Source organism: Seriola aureovittata, chromosome 23 (genome assembly GCF_021018895.1).
Source record: "Seriola aureovittata isolate HTS-2021-v1 ecotype China chromosome 23, ASM2101889v1, whole genome shotgun sequence".
Classification (NCBI taxonomy): Eukaryota; Metazoa; Chordata; class Actinopteri; order Carangiformes; family Carangidae; genus Seriola; species Seriola aureovittata.
Window position 1 is genome coordinate 13,068,549 of NC_079386.1, and position 18,771 is coordinate 13,087,319.

The window sequence follows — 18,771 nt, forward strand, 5'->3', positions numbered from 1 at the left end:
GTGCTACAGATACATTTAAGTTGGTACCAAACATGTTTTGATTTGATGCCCAGCTCTACTACACACTGACCTACAGTTTAAAATAGTTTCTAGCTGGATTGGAGTTGAGATGTCAGTTTTTTTAGTTCATTCTCCCTTAAAAAAAAATAACATAAAGGGTTTATGTTCAAAATAACATTTGGGAAGCAGTGTGTGTATGAGTACTATATGGACTGGCGTGTGTGTTTGCAAGCGTGTGATTGTGGATTTTGTTGGACGCAGCAGAATATGTCCCTCTAAGATGAAAACCACTCTTTCACTAACTCTCGCTCTCTCTGTTTGTCATTGTGGCTGAGGAGGCAGATGTTCTTGCTCTCCCTCTGGATCTCCTTTCATCGTTTCAAAAACCAGTCTGTTTTTAGGCCTGGCTAATCGAACACAGCGTCCCCCAGAGACACGAGAGATTCTCGTGTGATAGTAACTTTGGCTCCCAGACCAGACGTTGTCTGCCAGTTTAAATGACTTGCTTCATATTAGGAGAAAGGAGTTTAACAGATGAACAAGTCTGTGCTTGGTTTTGTCCTTGCTTTTTCTTTTTGACTTCCTATTTAATCCAAAGAGAATTGATCCATATTTTTCCCCATTTTAAATGTTCACTAAGCTAAGGTATTTTATTCTCACATGAGTCTTTGATTTTAGAGGGGAGCTGTCTGAGTGAGGGTTATATCTTAAACGCCAACTCCACCAATTTTACACGACATAGTCTGTTTATTTTGGGAGGACTCCTGCATATGAGAAAAGGTTGTATCGAGCCTTTTGTGGTAATGTAGACACCAGGGTTTGACAAAGAAGAAGAGTGTGTGGAATAAAAAAGATGATGTCATTGTTTCCGCTACATTTTTTAACTGTCCATCATGAGTCTGTTAACAGTGTCATGTTAAATTGATGGAGTATTCTTTTAAAGGACAATGCTGCTGAGATTCTGTATTTTTCTTATTGTCCATGAAAACACCAAAACCAACAATGCATTAGAGTCATTCTCAATACTTTCCAACTTCCTAGCGAACCTGCTGGTTGCTACTGTAAATGTAAATCTTTAAAAACAAGTCATAAATATACAGTATGATTTCATTTGGAAAAGAGGTTAAGTAACTTCCCTAAACACCCGGGAACTCAAACGGGAGTAAATCATGAATTTGTTGGGGAATTTTAGGAATTTGGTGCGTGAGTGAGTATTTACAGTCCATGAGGAACTGACTTAAAATAAACTGTAGTTCATGATACTGAAGGAACATGTCACCCTGTACAATCGTGTGGGTCACTGATGTGTTTTTGGGCAGCAATGAAGCTCCATGGCAGAGAGAAATAAGATATATGTCAGGCTTTGGCTCCTGTACACAGGCAATAATGGTTAAAAGGATAAATTCTTTTTTTGGTTTTGGTCTTTTTATGGGGTTTGTTTACAATAAAATACAGAATGTTGCCAGACTTGTGCTTTAAAAGGAGGCAAAGCGGACCTCAGTGCAGTGGTTAAGGGAGTCAAAGCCGCTTGCCAGTTTGTAGGAGTGATGAAGGAGGCATGCCATACTGGAAAATCAGACATCCATTTCGTTATCTATATTTAATTTATCTAACCGTCTCCTCTCAAGGATAGTTTGGCCTGCTTACAACTTCCTTTATTAAAGTAATATTTCTCTCTGAGCAGATTTTTAAAGAAACCGTTTGAAAAAATAAAAAGCACATTGAGAATCAGAAAGTATTAAAGCTTGTGATGTTACGACATGTCATTTCACTTCATTATTAGTCCTCAGGATCGCTCAAATATTGTTGGAACTCTAAGTAAATAGCTCCTGATCTTTGAGGCTCATGCTTTCCTTTCCTAAGATCATTAGTGCGTACAGTAGTTTTCTTTGACCAGCTGCTGTCTCTACCTGCGGTTACAGCCAGTTCAGACACAGCAGGCTCTTTCGCTCTTTCTGTTTTATGGTCATCTGGCCGCTGTCGCTCCACTTCCTCCCTAAATGAAGGGTACAGTGCCGCAGAGTTAACGCCACAGCCATAGACAGTAAGTAGATGGACCCAAAATGAGACTATTGGCTTCTTGCGTAATTCAAACCAGCACAGGGTCCAAACACACTTAGTTCCACTATGGGGTCTGTTTTCTGGCTGAAGTCATGGATATATTTTAAAAGAAATTTACACAGTTTTCTCCATGTTCACCTTCCAGCTTTTCCGTTTAATTTTAGATTCATGGGTACTTGTTCTTTCATCATTTATCCCTTCCTGTTCATCCCTCCCTCCGTCCTTCGTCCAGGTTCCCGTAGCTAAAAGCCGGGTCTGGTCTTTCTACACTCTGTGTGGGGATGTGTGTGTGTGTGTGTGTGTGTGTGTATTTGTTTTATGTGTGTGACGATACATCTGTCTGTGTACACTCTACCTGCCAGCACATACAACATGCCAGGAATTGAAACTTTTTCTTTTTGGATACAGTATTTCCACTGTTGTGCTGCGGGTGAATTATTATTCACATTAAAAATAACTAGATTTCCTGTAAACCTTAAATGAAGCTGTAAAACAGATTCCCAAGCACTTGAACAGGGGACACTTTTAGCTGTCGTTCCTTCTTATGTAAGACGCCTCCTCTGAGTTTAAAAGACACGCGACGGAGAAGTTGCTGCTTTTCTTATCAAATGAAAACTGCAGACAGGCTGAATGACAGAAACGCACTGTCTGCACCAGAACAGGTATATTCTGTGTGTGTGTGTGTGTGTGTGTGTGTGTGTGTGTGTGTCTGTGTGTGTGTGTCTGTGTGTGTGTGTGTGTGTGTGTGTGTGTGTGTGTGTGTGTGTGTGTGTGTGTGTGTTTGATATGGGTTACTGGGTGCGTTTTAGTGCCAGTAGTCAATGCTTGCTTTACAGTCGGTTAACATCTCCTGGCTGACCTGCTGCTGGGTTTCAGCTGAGAGAGAAGGGAGGGAGAGTGAGTCTCAGGCTGGCACTGGCTCAGCAGTGGAAATTCACACCTGGCCTCTGGCTTAGCGGTGAGTAAATGAGTTGTGAAGAATATTAGGACTGTGGATTCTCTGTCGCACCTACAGTACAGCTTATAATTGAACCTGCTTGTTATATGTTGCTGTTTGACAGTTTATTAACTAGATACGTCTGAACTGCCTCCAATAAACTAAGATTGTGGCAAAAAGTCGTATTGTAATTGTTTATGTTAGATATTTGTAAAGTTTATTACTTATGTTGGTGCTAACAGTAAAGGGCTTTGAATCCATTCAGATATCCCAGTGGGATACAAGTTTATTCTTTCTTATTTATTTAAAGTGTTTAAATGATGTGTATGGGTGTGGGTCAAGGGAGTTTATGATTTTCTCATTTGAAGTGCACGGCACCAAATTAAACTGTCTAAGAAACTGTCGGAAACTCCCTTTTTCCTTGGAGCCTGTTTTGATTTGGGAACTGCCTGCACTCAATATTATATGGGTTTGTTTTTCCAATTAATGCAAACAACATTTGGATTGACTTGAATAGCCTATGACGTTAGTAACAGTGCAGCAGCGCCCAGGAAAGAAATGACACCTGTAATCTGCTGCAGCTACAGTGTCAGACTTGCAGATGGTAAACAATGGCATCCGGAGAGAGACAAGCTTGCGACAGCCGTCTGATTTAACACACACTTTAACACGCATTCATTAAACATATGTCATATGTGGATGCTGTGAATGAAAGTGGATCAGAAAACTAGGTAGATTAAAGAGAAGACTATGTTAAGATGTCACTGATTACTTCACACTTGATTGTTCTCAAATGTGTTTGAACATGCGTTCATGCTCATGAATTCTTCACACCAATTTACAAGCATTAGTTAACCAAACAATTCTGCAGTAATTCCTGAGAGGGTTGTGTCAGCTATGACTAAGAATGTGATGTTGAAAACAGTTGGTTTGAGTCGTGTATACATGAAAATAACAACGGCAGTCATCAAAGATATTGTGGCTTTTTTTTTGCTGTTTTAAAAGCTTCCTTTTAAAGTAGTTTGGATACACAGGAACAAAACCAACACAGAAGAAAATTCCTTAGAGTTCAGTTTGCAACTGATAAAGGTTTTACCCCTCTAAGTGGACCAGTAATAGCCGTGAATTACGGGAACTGTCAGCACACCAAATTGCTTGTGTGAAACTACCCATACAATGGCTGATAAGGGTTGTTGTCCCTTGTAATAACATAATTCAAATAATCATAAACTGAATTTTGGAGATAATTCAAAGTAGTTAATTTAAAAAACATCATAGACTCATTAGATCACTGGATATAATGGAATAAGATCACGTCAATGAAAATATCACAGCGAATTACATCAGTGGTCGCGCTTTTAACCAGGAATAACCCATGAATAAGCCCGTGTGAAAGCAACCTTTGAACCCTGATAAGACTCATGTGATGGATTCAGTCATTCATTTTCACTCTGTGACGCAAGCGATGCACTTGCTGGTTTTTGGAAGTTGATTGATGGCGAATGAAAGAATGCTGGAGGAACTTCATGTGACCCCTGCCTCTTCATCTTTACAGCATGTCCTCTGATCCGACTCAGGTGATGCTAATGGAAAACATACCACATTATGTCTGCGTGTATCTGTGAGCGTGTGTGCGTGTGCAGGTGATCAAAAGGGGTTTTTTTCTAATGTAGTCCATGTGTGCTTACATGCGAACCATAACTGGTTTTAGATGCTCATAAACCTTTCTTTGATTGTTGCATTTCTCTCTAATGAAAATGGTCTATGGTGTTCGGCGCCACAAAACAGTTTTCCCTGCTTGGAATAATTAAGATGTTGAGCTGAACTCGTCTTTTTTACCTAGCCAGTGAGATCATTGTGTCATTTTTGCCACATTTTCCGCCACTACATGTCCAGACATGAATATGATGAAAGTCTCCACATAAATCTGCAAAGCTTTTTTTGGTTTCAGTCACAAAGATTTTTAGCTGTCCTGTAGTAGTGAGACAGTTTTTCATTTAAGCCAAATTTTCTTTTATACATGTCCATCATCCAGTCTTTCTATCCAGATGTCTATTTCCTGTCTTTTCTTGTACGTGACGTTACATAAATGTATAATGAGCAATTTTAGGATTCCTTTCTAACTATATCTCCTCTCCTCTCATCCCACCAGTGTGTCCACCCGGCACTTACAAACCAGAAGGAACACCAGGAGGTCTGAGCACCTGTCTGCCATGTCCTGACCTGCAGCACACTTCCCAGCCAGGGAGCACTTCCCTCAGTGACTGCGTCTGCAAGCCAGGATATCAGCGAATCGGCATGACCTGCCAGGGTAAGAGGGACTGTTCACAGTATACAGATTTCCTCTCATACTCTCTCTTAGGAAATCAAATTACTCCTTTCAAATGTACTGCACATGGCAAGTCAGTCAATACAGATCAGCAGTATTTGTGTAGGCCTCCGACTGGAAACCTGGAAATGTGTAACTGTCGGGTCACATGTGGTTATAATAGTGAGATATAGGGTTTAACACATGAGTGAATATGCTCTATGGAAGAAGAAATATGGGAGAATTTATTGCCAATAAGGCCTCAGAGTGAGGGCAGTGAAAATCAGATACTGCCAAGAAAACCAGGAGGGCTGGTAAATGCAGTGATATACTGATGAATCAACTGGAACACAAATAGATTAGAGCATCCTGTATCGTGACCCGGATTCCAGTTATTTCAGTGACCCTCCCATTTCTCAAAGAGTGAGCCAATGATTTCCACACAGCAGTTCATCTGAACACAGTGATGCTCATCAATCACCAGTATCATGGACTGCATCGTGCTTCATCTTACTCCAACTGTGCAGATTGGGGAGGTGATGTTTGACAACCTGTAATTTTCTGCTTCCAAGATTTGTTATTGTTTTTGACAGGAACATTAAGTTTCTGGTCTGTCCTTCCACCACAGCTCCATCAGTATTGTCTGTTTTAACTTCTCTTCTCTTCTCTTTCAGTGGTTTACTGTCCAGCGCTGTCTCCTCCAGAAAATGGCTTTTTCGTCCAAAATGTATGTAACAACCACTTCGATGCGGCCTGTGGTGTGCGATGCCAGCCAGGTTTTGACCTCCAGGGGACCAGCATTCGACTGTGCCAGGCTGATGGCATCTGGTCAGGGACACCTGCCAGCTGTAGAGGTGAGGAGGGAGCAGGAGGGAAGCAGGTCTTCTCTTAACAACCTTGAAACTTTCTCTCATTGAAAAAGAAACAGAGCTGCAACTATAGATTTGCAGATTATCATTATCATTGTGAAAAGTGTGCATCAGAATTTCCCAAGTTTCATATTTGAGAGGCTGGAACCAGAGAGTTCTGGGTGTTTTTAGTTGATATTTGTACTTAAAAATCAGGGGTTTAAGGCTCTGTCCATCTCTAGTTCCAGTCCGTCTGAGGAACCTCCCCCATCTCTCTGTCTCCCTTCTCATTTCCTGTCATCTTACAATACTGACGTTAATAAAGACACAAAAAACAAAACAAAACTGAGGAAAATAAAGAGCTACACTGTGTTGTTCAGGAAAGTAGGTAAGCACAGAAAACTGATTGGCTGCTATAGCTGATGATTGCAAAGAATTGGTCTTTTTCTAGCTCGTTCATCATCTCAATATGAATAAAGCCTCTGGATTACTGGGCTCCGTGAGGAAATGAATGGGGTTTTGTCGGTTTGTTGTGTTGCTGATCATATCGTTTGTAGTGTAAATGCTAGTTAACTGAACTCCATTCTCCGTTCTCCAGATATTTTTCAAAATGTTAAATGTTAAGTGCCATACTTTTTGCATATTGCATCTTATCTATTACACAGTTGGACACTTTGTATTATCTTGCATGGTGCATCTTACATGCTCCTGGTTATATAGTGATTACACACAAACATACAAGCTTGTCTGATTAATTCCAGCAAGTCCTCCGCACCACATGTCTCATATAATTCCTCATTAAACTATGGGACCTTCATCAAAGAATTCAGAGCCTGACGCTTCTCCTCTGATCTCGGCAACTTTCATAAACATTTATGCAGTACTAAATCAACTTATTGAGATGAAGCATTACAGTTGATGTGTTGCGCTGATTCGCTGCAAATATCCACCAGGCGAGAACAGGACGGAGTCCGTGTGTGTGTCAGCGTGTGAAGATTTCTTGCTGTATATTGAGATCACATGTGTTTAGCTTGAACAAGGAATCAACATTTACTGGGTGGCTACTGCTTTTCTGCCAGACTGAATGTTGAGAGGAGGAAAGGTAAGGGAGGGTTGATTCAATCAAAGAGAGGGCAAGACTGACAGGAAGAAAGGGTGTAAGGAAAGGAAGGACAGAAGGTTGTACGGAAGGAAACAAGAGTGTGAGGGAGTTCAAGAAAGTAGACACGACAGAAAGAGAGGAAGAGGGAGTTGGAGGGGTCAAGACATTAATGATGCCAGTTTTTACAGAAAGACAGCAACTGAATGACTCATAGAAATACCAAGACACTGAATATTCAAGGGTGTGTGTGGGAGATTTATAGTACGTGGCTTTGGGTTTATATATTTCTGAGTGTGTGTGCATATGTCTGATTGTATGTGTTACACTAAGTTTAGTCTTTGCCACATTCTGTAGGACCTCCCAGCTAGTTAAGCCCTGAGGGAGGGGGTCTCCCCAGAACCGCCTGTCTGTCTATGGGTGGTGATGAGAAATAACACACCACACGCCCTTTTTCTAGACCTCAGCATAATAAAGAACAGACACACACCGGATTTATTTTTCCTTTTATTTCATAGGGGATTTCACATTTTGGGTTAAATGAAAGGTCCCAATTTATAGCTACAGATGACATAGAGCTGTACATTCCTGCAGCTGATTTACTGCTTTCTCTGCTCCAATGATTTATATACAGCACTTGTGTTTATCAGCAATTCCTCAAACCTGGATGAGAAGCATTTGTATAAATGAATAACTAATTTGGATTTGTTTTAGTCAACTTAGAGAAGCACACAGGTGGGTTTTTGGTGAGTCACGCTAATGCACATTTACAGTATGCAACAAAATTGAGTACACCCCTGTGCAATATCACTAAAATGGAGGGTAGTGTAAATAATCTTATAAGGTGAAGTGTAGGGTAAAACAAACAGGCTAGACTACATTGAAAATATGGACCACACAGTGCAACCTTAGTGCAGCCAGTGTGTGTACACCTGCTAACTGCATGTACACGGCACATGCTGAGGACTCCCCTGAACAAGTAACAGATTGTGAGACTTCATAACGACGGGAGAGGGTGGTTGCAGTGGTGAGGAGGTACAGGAAGAGCCATGCCACCAATCACAGAAGGCGCAGCGGTTGTCCTTGAAAAATGACGCCACGCACAATTCACTATTTACACAACCTTGCATTAAAAAACAGACGGGTGCTTGTGACTTGGCACAAGGATTATCTGTGGTGCTTCAGTGACTGATCAGACAGTGTGAAGGACACTGCATGAAGTCAACCTCTGCGGACCGCGTCCAAGAAGAAAACCATTGCTCACAAAATGAGCAGATTAAGCTTTGCCAAAGCACATGAAATGAAGCCTGATGAATATTGGCAGCACATTCTTTGGTCAGATGAAACCAAAATAAATTAGTTTGGATCAGATGGGGTCCAGCATGTCTGGCATGGACCTGGCCAGGACTACCACAGCGCCGACTGTGAAACACGGAGGAGGGAGTGAGCTGATATGGGGCTGCATGAGGGTGAAAGGTGCGGGGTAGATGGCATTTATAGATGGCACTTTGAAAGTGAAGGTTTTTACCCAAATACTGAATGAAAAGATGACTCCCAGTCTCGAGGAAGCTTGGCAGCAGAGGAATTTTCCAAACACAATGAAAAAAATCACTCAGGAATTTGCAAAGAAGAAAGAAGTGAAAACTATGACCTGGCCAAGTCTGTCCCACAACTTGAATCCAATTGAATATCTTTGGTGTATTTTGAAGCAGAAGGTAGAGCAACAAAACCCCTCCAGCAAAGAGCATCTGAAAAGAATCATGTGAACAGTGGCAAAAAATCTCCCCCCCACGCATTGTGCAAGTTCTGTATCATCCATGGAATCTCATTAATGAAGGACTCTTGGTGCAGCTGGTTTTTAAAAATGAACCTTTCATTAGAGTTTAATTAGTCAAGCATTTCTGTTTTTCCAGTGAATTGGCTTCATTCTTCTTCGGTTTTGGTTAAAAACAAACACAACTGTATTAAATGAAGGTTGGTTGCCAATAATAACATATATTTTCTCATTGTCAAATTGTCATAAGCTCTGAATTTGGCTATAACAAACCATAAAAAGTATTTGCAAGTGCTTTTTTCGTTGCTGTTGAATCAGTTGCTCATGCTTTCTTCCAGGCTTTCCTTTTCTGTTGCTTTATTGTTTCAGCTTTCAAAAATATTCAAAAGTGCCTACAGCAAATTAAACACAAGAGCTGAAGAAATAAACAATAACAACACAAGCCACGGATCTTTCAGAAGAAAACAATATGTGTTTTGTGTCTCTGTTTTGCTGATTGTTCATCTCATGCTTATTCTTCCCGACCCTGCAGTGCGCTCCTGCCCGCCCCTCTCTCGGCCGCAGCACGGCTTCCTGAGGTGCAGCAATGGCGGTGCCTCCTACAGGGCGGAGTGTCAGGTGGGCTGTGAGCGAGGCCACAGGTTAGAGGGAGACTCCAGACTCACCTGCCAGGCCAACTCCCAGTGGAGTGGACCCCAACCTCGGTGTGTGGGTAAGCCCTCATCACCCCAAGCCAATATCTTATCCTATATTACACTGTGTGTGACCGGTGCTTTTGATCCGTCAGTGTAAAGCCACAAAGTAATGTTGTTTCATTTGTCTTTTATGTATCAAAATGCATTGCTGAATATCTTTGTATTCTCAACGACATTTCTGACCTAATATCAAAAGGTAAAATATGATTCCTGAGCAAAAGAGGCCTCGCGATTCATTGCAAGAATAAAAGAAAACATTACAAAAGCACTGCAGCCTGTTATGATAACTGCAGTTAAAATAGTCACATCTTAATTGAGGTGTAGCTGCCATGTTTGTTTGTGTTGTAAAGAGAGAGACATAACCTGTTTTCTGCTATCAATCATTTTGCAATTACAGTTTATTCATGTGATATTTGTCTTGTTTTTGCCTGTAAACTTTTTAATAGCTAATTTATACTAGAGCAAGTAATATATGTGCTGTATATTTGGCCATTTGGCCATTTTGGCAAACATCCTAATAGAAATCTGCTACAAGACACCGGGTCACAGTTTCCTCTCTGTTTAATCTCTCTACTAATGTCCACCCCAAAGGAATTCATCAATCTCGACCACTGTTTTTTGTTTTCATGTGTCACATCCTCATCCAAACTCTTGTGTTTCCCTCAACTGTCGAGGTAAATTAGATTTCTTTATTTGATTATTCAATTTGCATTATTTTCCATGATAGATCACGCAGCCCTGCGCTCACTCACACACAATAGAGTCTCTCTAACAGTACGTCTTTCTCTGCAGCCTGAATGTGTTTAACTCTAAGCTCATATTATCTGTTTAGGTTACTGAATTCTGCCTGGCCGAAAAAAACAGAAAGATCATTTATCAAATGACTGACTCTAAAATAATCTTGATATTTCTATGTAAAAACATGTGGCTTTACATACACATGAGGTAACTCGCACATGCACAGCGGTTACACATATGGTGTGTGTTTGCACAGAACTACATCATTTACAGAGAGATACATCTGCTTTCTCATCGCCAACCTACAGTCACCACATATACTCATGCACACAGAGTTGCCCACACACTTCAAAACTGATAGTTAAGTTAAAATAGTTGCACACACTCATGCCCACCACAGAGAGCACGCAGGTCAGGCATAGCAACACACAAAAAAGGGACAGTGTGAGAGTGTTTAGCCACAAACCTCCGGCCTGCGCTGACTCACTTCCAGCCAACCAGCTAGCTGCTCTATTTAAAACGTCCGACCAATTCGCTTCTGGAAAACGCTCGGTTTATCGATAACTACCATCTCTTTCGCCTGGTGCTCTGACAGAATTACAGATTGTTTGTTTGACCATCTCAGTGTTTGCCCACAGACTGTCATTACCTCTTTAACACGACGAAGAGCGCTCTATAGGCTGCTGTTGCAGCTGAGCAGTTTGTTTTAGTGTTTGTTTGCACTGTGGTGAAACAGGATCACCTCAACTGCCCTGAGAGGATGTAAGGATATTTTTTTCATCTGATTGAAATCTCCCTCTCAGTGAGTTTTCCCTTGATAGCTCTTATAGCCAAAGACAGTGAAACAGGAGATAGAGAGGGAGAGAATGAGAATGATCTATCCATCATCAAGTAAAACCCACATAAGCCTGCATCCGAAAAATGCATAAAAAGCCTCCAGTGTACAAGTCCTGTGGTCAGTGCTTTCTTAGGTTGACTTCCGACCAAATGTTTGTTGTGTTTGTGCCAGTTTCAGTTACACACAGCCTGAAAATAGTTTCGTTGTTGGCCTTTATAGTGGAGCCTGCTCAAAGTAAGATTTTATCACATTTGGGTAAGAGCACAGGAAACATGCTCATGATCCTGAAGGAGTTTTTTTTTTTTTTTCTTTTTGTCCGTTCTGCTTGGACTGGCTTTATCTTCAAATACTCAAATTTTCCTGCAGCAAGCCTGATCAGCCCATTGCAGCACTACTTTTAATAATGATTAATAAAAGTTTTGTTCTGCAGATATTTAACTAAACGTTATCAGATATCAGATTCATCTCTTGGTCTCTCCCCCTCTCTCCCCAGAGGTGCGTTGCCCCCCCATCGTGGCTCAGAAGAACATCTTGCTGTCGCCCCCTGCCTGCGGGAGGAGGGCAGCGTCGCCAGGTTCCATTTGCCTGCTCACCTGTCGTCAAGGTTACAGTCTCCAAGGAAACAGGAAGGCGGTGTGCATGGGCTCAGGGAACTGGACAGCTAATGTCCATAAAGCCGTCTGTACAGGTGACGCACAATGTGTGTGTGGGATGTGAAATATGTTGAGGTCGAGAGACTCTGAATGGAGATGAAATTAGTGTGTTTTTTTTTCACTAATTACTTGGGTTAGGGTTTATTTAAAGCAATAGTTAGACATTGTTAGAAATAAATAGTTATTCTCCGTCTCGCCAGGAGATCAGTCCCATGTCTGTGCTCTAAGTACGGAAATAGAGCCGGGCAGCAATTACCTTAGCATAAACACATCCAAAGCCCTGTAGTTAACATTTATATCTTGTTTGTTTCATTTGTACAAACAGAAATGCAAAAACAATGTGATGAGTGACATTGATTTTTTTCATCTACATAATTATCAGCAAGAATTGAATTTGGGTATTTCCCAAAATATCATACTCTTTCTTTAAAATCTATATGAACGAATAGACCAGGACCAAACTTGATTTCCTCACTGGCCTTATTTGGTCGTACTTGTCTCCGCCAGACAGTTTTCCATCTTTAAGTTGTTTGTAAATTCAATACGTCTGCTTGGAAGAGTCAATTAATATTCCAGTGCTAGACTGAATGACACTTGTAATGTGTTGAGTTTATTTGCAAGGCAGAAAAAGACAGATTGTTAAAGGAGCTAAAAAGAGAGATACAGAATATGTGGAGAAAGAGAGGAAGATATAAAAATAAAACAGCAGGAAACTTGGAGGGAGAATTTTTTTCCAGTCTCCTTTCCCCCGCTCTGCATTTTTCTCCACTTTGTGAATGGTGAGAATGGTGCTAACCCCATTTTGAAGCAGGCTTCGGGTCACTAACTCAAACCATACCATGTCCGAGCTCTCATCCCCCCCTCCCCTCCACCCTGACTGGGCTCTGGAGATCATTATAATGGACTTCAGCCCTCCAGATGCCTTGCAGGTGAAACAGGTGGTGCAGAGCGGCTGCGCCTGCCTCCCCTCGAATGTCCTCAATCCCCTCATTTCCTCATGGAGAAAGTTTACTAATGAAGGAGCTGCTGTCATTAAGCGGAGGAAGAGGTTCAATAAAGATGAAAACGAATGGAGAGGTAGGGGCAGACAGGGAGGTGAGAGGGGAGGATGAGTCATCTGTAGGTGTTTTATAATGGTATGGCAGAGAGGAGGCACAAATTGGCTGATGGAAGGAGGAGAAGGGGAGAAAAATAGAAATTAAATGTGGGTGGGATGGAGAGAATAAAGAGGGAGAGCTGCATAATATGAGATCAAGAAAGAGAAAGTTTTTTCAAAGTCAAAAGCTCTCTTTGTCAGCTTCTGGCTCCTTTCGCCTCTCACTTCATGTTGATGACACCCAAAGTGAAATATTCCTCCCTTGTTATGAAGATGAATAGGGCCGATTGGAGCTGAGTGTGTTAGTGTTTAGCAGAGATGGATGCCTAAGTAGATGGGTCATCAGGTCCAGATGGGAGCTAGCTCTCTTACACAACGCAACAGGCATGACCACTGTCGATCGATGGGAGATTCAACTCTTGGAGGCTTTCCTCATTTAAAGCAGGCTTGAACTTAGTTGAACTAAACAGTGCAGGGTTCACATTATTACAACATGCTGCATGGAGAATGAGACCAAGGAAGAAGCTGTTTCAGCCAAGGGTCATGATGGCTAGTGAGTTGCCACCAGCCAAACAATTTGACATTATTATAACATTGTTTTTCTAACGACAACAGAGATGGCTACTACCCATGACTTAATGTTTCCTACTGGAACAAATAGAAACTCTGAAAGTCAAATATAATGAAGGGGAGTGGACTTTAATGCAGCCAGTCTTTATCTGCTTGTCTGAAAACTTGCAGAAACAACTGTGTTAGTCAAATCTTTATCCTGCTTCTAGCCTCATTGCTTTTTACTTTACCTGGCAGTAAATACAGTAGATCAGCATTTGGCATGAGATTTGTGTACATTTTAATCCTGCATTTTTGTACTTCAATTAATGTGCCTCTTAAAAATCTCTAACTAGCTTCAAATATGTATGTGTTGCACATTTTTCTTCTTCAGGACAACCTGGGAGTTTGGAAATAATAAGAATAATTGCATTAAAGACTAGCAGCCTGTTACAAAAGCTCATTACAGAACAGTAAACTAATGAATGAACCCTGTGAGGTGTTTTGGTGAAACTGACAACAATTATGGGGTTACCTCAGCCTCATATGTATCTAATAAATCCTACAAGCTAAGATTTAGTGCAAGTGCAACAACAAACATGTACTCAGAGTAACTTATGCTTAGGTTTTTTCTCAGGTCAAACCATGTTGTTAACATTCCTGTCTTCAGAAGGATGTCAAATGTGGATAGTTTGTAAAACATCATAAACAACAAATAACATAAGCAGCTATTCAGGTAACTTTATGTAACCTTTTCCCAAAGTAGGGGGAGCGAGGGACAAGCACCATTTGATGCACATATTTACTAGATTGCCTTACCAACATGCAAGGGGTAGTTACAGCCAAGCATAATAGTTAATTTTACTAATGACTGATATATTGGCCGCAAGCAAGATGCACCACTCACTTCATGTGCAAGCATTACTTTAACAGTTTCTCAAGGGCAGTCTACTGGGACTGATAAGGGTTAATCACAAGGGAAATAGACTTGTTGGCCATTTTTCCCTTGAATTCACCCACACAGTTTAATTTCAGAATTAGCTCATGTCGTTGCTAGGGTCTGCTGCAGTCCTATCAGTAGCTCTTAACATGAGCAAATCCCTCACAACAATGGATTTGTGATTCAGATTTATGATTATCAAGACCAAAAATATAATTTGTGCAAGATTAAACTTCCTTTTCCATGAGCCCAGCTGTTTTGACAATGACATAAAGCGTGTTTCACACGTCATCTCACCTCTATCTCTTTTAACCTATGCTCCACCATTGTGGTCGGATGTTGATGTAATGGATGGAGAGAGATAAAGGAGTCAGAGCCACATACAGTGTAAATGTAACATCGGTGGGGTCTGGTCTTGTTGGAATGGGAACAGTCTCTCTTTGATTCAGTAATGACCAATAATAAGTGTGTGACGCGTTGTGATTAAAGAGGTCAGGGGTCAGATGACATCACACACCTACTCCCTCGTTGATAACAAGGAACAGGCTGAGTTCAATATATGGTTTGTGGTGGGGTGAAACATCTGCAATATTTGAGTCTAATGTAGATTCTAATTTAATTTGCTGGAGTCAGTTAAAGCATTAAAGATAAGATAAGAAGATGAGATGAGATAAGATGTACCTTTATTGATCCCCCGTAGAGGAAATTCAAATTGACATAGCAGCACAAGGGGGCAAATGTAATAAAAAAAAAAATATAATAAGAATAGAAACAGAATCTAGAATTAATAAGATTATTGGAAATACAAGTGTTTAGTTCCTCGTCTGATTCTCCGTGTCTCTTCAGATGCTGAACCGCCATGGATCCAGTGCCCCATGGAAATCGTCGCAGAGACAGATGGTCGGCATGGAACTGCCAACATCAGCTGGAACGTCCCACATGCGACCGACAACTCCAAAGAGGAGGTTGGATATTTACCAGCTGATCTCTTTTTAAACTGTCAGAGATGTCAAGCCATCAGTGTGCATAGCAAAAACAAAAAAAGAGTGCATCTTGTCAAATACTTTGCACATGCTTGGACAGAACAACAGCACCTCTCATCATTTCTCTTAATCCCAGTTTCTCTTTTCCTCTTATTTACTGTCTCTTGCTCCTCCAGGTGGTGGTGCAGGTGAAGCCAGTCTACACTCCTCCCCAGCTGTTCCCCATCGGAAAGGAGACCATCACCTACATTGCGACCGACCGCTCCGGGAACCAGGCCAACTGTTCCTTTACAGTCACAGTCATTGGTGAGCTCATCCTTCTGGAGACTGCATCAAAGCAAACAATGGATGCTGCATATGGCCTCCATGGCCTTTTCCAGTGAGAGAGAGAGAGAGGGAAAGGCTTTCGTTCACACTGTGCGCTATTACCTCAGTTTGACTTTTTATATGCTTTTTGGATCACTATTCATATCTTATACTAGAGTTCAATTAATTACAAAAATGAGTGACAGAACGAGTGTAGAATTAATCAGAATTTGTAGCCCCCCAGTGTTAGTGTCCGTGGGATCTGGAATGAATGAATTGGAAACAACACAAATATTGCACCAATTTTCACTGGGATTGTCTCATTTTTTTCTTTACAAAAAAAAACTTATGCCCTCAGAATAATTTAAAAGATGCTATAATCGCATAAAGATTGTACACATTGTGGCTTTAAAGGAGCTCTTTAAAGTTGTTTAAGTTTTACTATTGCTACATAACCAACGTTAGCATTAACAGCTGTTTACTTACTAATGTAGAAGAAACAGTTTAGCGAGTTCAGCAGCATTTACTAGCAGTGAAAAGCAATGCCAATGTTAAGCCTTGTTTTCCTTCTGTTTCTATCACCTCATTTCTTCTTCTGAAGTTAGCATGTTAACCAGCTATCCCCGGCCCCTGTCAGACCGTCTCATCACTTTCTGATACCAAGTCACTGCAGCGCCTCCCAGTGTGCCCTGACGAAGTAGTGCTGCTCAGAGGGCGTATTATATATTCTTGTCTTGAAAACGCAACAATGGCTGAAGCTCTCGGCAAGTAAACAGCTGTTAATGCTAATGCTGGCTATGTAGCGATAGCGAAACTTACAAATAGCTCATTTAAAGACCTCACAAATGATTACCAGACATGTCATCTGATGAAGTGAGGTGTCTCCCTGTCTTTCTGTTGTTGTTTGGTCTTTCTCCCTGCAACTGCTCAGTACACACAGCTGAGCTGCTTGGTATATGAAATGTTTTTGATTACTTTACATATTAACATTTATTTTGTCATGGCAGTGCTGACAAATTTCCATTTAGTCATTCAAGTACATGTGGCATGCCCCAGGAGTTGATCTTGTACCACTCTAAATCACAATATCTACTTTGTGGTTCGCCTGAAAGCTGATTAAAGGGAAAGGCACACATGTCTCAAATAAAAAACTAGAATCCACATACAGTCTTTGCTTCTGTAATCAATTAAATTCAGTGAGCAGTGTTTCCATCAGTCAGAGGTTTTTCATCAGAAAAGAAGCATCACACACAAGTACCACAAATTGATGACAATTAGCAAGACTGACAATGCGTAAATTACAACACAATATAACGTGTGGAGTCTTTTTCCTCAAGCAGATCTGTGTCACATGTCAAAAGCAAGAATTTTTGTATTGAGACACACATAAATGTGGGTCAAGAGTCGACATTTTACTTTTTCATTACTTTAGATACCTGCATGATGAAGCCTGAAGTGACCTAGTTTTAGGCTATGACCTTTTTGAGGTTCAAACCAGTGGCCTCTCAGTTACAGGACAGCCTCTCTAACCCTCAGTGCAGACCCTCCCTCCTGATCTGTGCTGCAGCTTATTTCTGTCATTCAGTGTAAAACTATGATTTAATTGATGTACTCACCAGTGAGGGAGAGTGTCCGCCCCAGCAGGTGCCAAATAGTGTTACTGTAGAGAGTGAAAAACAGGGGTGTCCTGTGTCAACCGCTCAATAATCACAGCAGTCAGGGGGAAAAACCTCAAGCATGGTAGCCGTGAACATTTCCATATGTTATTATGGTGGTGGAACGTTGTGGTTTTTTATTAGAGACATGTGTTTAACTTGTGCCCTCTGACACTCTGTACTGCTGCATCGAGTCCGATCACAGTGTAGAAACTGCTCCTAACTGTGTGTCTCTGATATTGTTATAATGTATTTCAGTCATGAGAGCTATTGTGTGTTTGTGTGTTAAAGCCGTGATTTTTTTTTTAACCTACACGTGGCTGAAATTGCAGCTTTGATTTTTTTGTTGCTAAATGACCGTAATCGATATGTTTAATGTTCACAAATCATCTCAGATCTTGTTAACAACCTTGTATCCCTTTGTAGATACGGAGCCTCCAGTGATTGACAGGTGCAGGTCGCCGCCCACAGTCCAGGCCACAGACACGGAGACGGCGGTCGTTTGGGAGGTGCCACAGTTTTCCGACAACTCAGGTATGTCTGGTCGCCGCTCTCAGACGGCTGCTTCGGAGATGGTTTATTCCTTTGCTCCTGTGTTCCACTCCACTCCACCCTCCTCTTCCACTGATGATGGTTAAACAGGATCTTTTCCATTGGGTGGCTGGGAAAAAAAAAGGGGATCAGGAGAGGGCTCTGTGCTTTTGTGTGTGTGTGTGTGTGTGTGTGTGTGTGTGTGTGTGTGTGTGTGTGTGTGTGTGTGTGTGTGTGTGTGTGTGTGTGTGTGTGTGTGTGAATAACAGTGAGTGAGAGACACTGGACAAAGAGGATGGATTGTAATTGTGTGCATGAATGCCTCATTTGTGTGTCTGTGCTTAAGAGAGACAGATGAAGTTGTTACAGTGCCTGTTAATGTCATTAATGTTAAGACAGACAGCGGAGAGAAAAGCAGGTGTTTTTGCCATGAAAAATGTTCTTTTGTGGGGGTGTGCACTCATTCCATCCATTTTTTCACACAGTAATTTGTATAATTATACAAGCACACATAATACTTGACTCTTAAGGGAGTTGCTTTTCAAATAGTCTATTTTTTCTTTATCAGAGTATCTGTCACACACAATAGATCTGAGTATTAATCACTGTCTTGGTAAAGTTGACATTTCACAAGTAGAAACAGTTAAAGTACTCATTAAGAACAATGACCGTTTTCAGTGTATTTCAAAGTGTTAAGTCAATTGGTCTCATTAACAGGTTTTTATATGTAAAATGTTTATCTCTTAAGTAACTAGTAACA

The 18,771-nt window shown here is 41.1% G+C and overlaps 1 protein-coding gene across 2 annotated transcripts in view; it reads left to right on the forward strand.

Annotated features, from left to right (window-relative positions):
• The window catches only part of svep1 (sushi, von Willebrand factor type A, EGF and pentraxin domain containing 1), a 90,689-nt gene that overhangs the window by 39,767 nt on the left and 32,151 nt on the right, over positions 1 to 18,771 (forward strand). For both annotated transcript variants that reach the window (XM_056368583.1, XM_056368584.1), the window contains exons 4-10: positions 5,151 to 5,309; positions 5,981 to 6,160; positions 9,560 to 9,739; positions 11,792 to 11,986; positions 15,383 to 15,501; positions 15,696 to 15,825; positions 17,907 to 18,014. In XM_056368583.1, the coding sequence (XP_056224558.1) occupies positions 5,151 to 5,309; positions 5,981 to 6,160; positions 9,560 to 9,739; positions 11,792 to 11,986; positions 15,383 to 15,501; positions 15,696 to 15,825; positions 17,907 to 18,014 (1,071 nt within the window). The remainder of the gene's footprint in view (positions 1 to 5,150; positions 5,310 to 5,980; positions 6,161 to 9,559; positions 9,740 to 11,791; positions 11,987 to 15,382; positions 15,502 to 15,695; positions 15,826 to 17,906; positions 18,015 to 18,771) is intronic.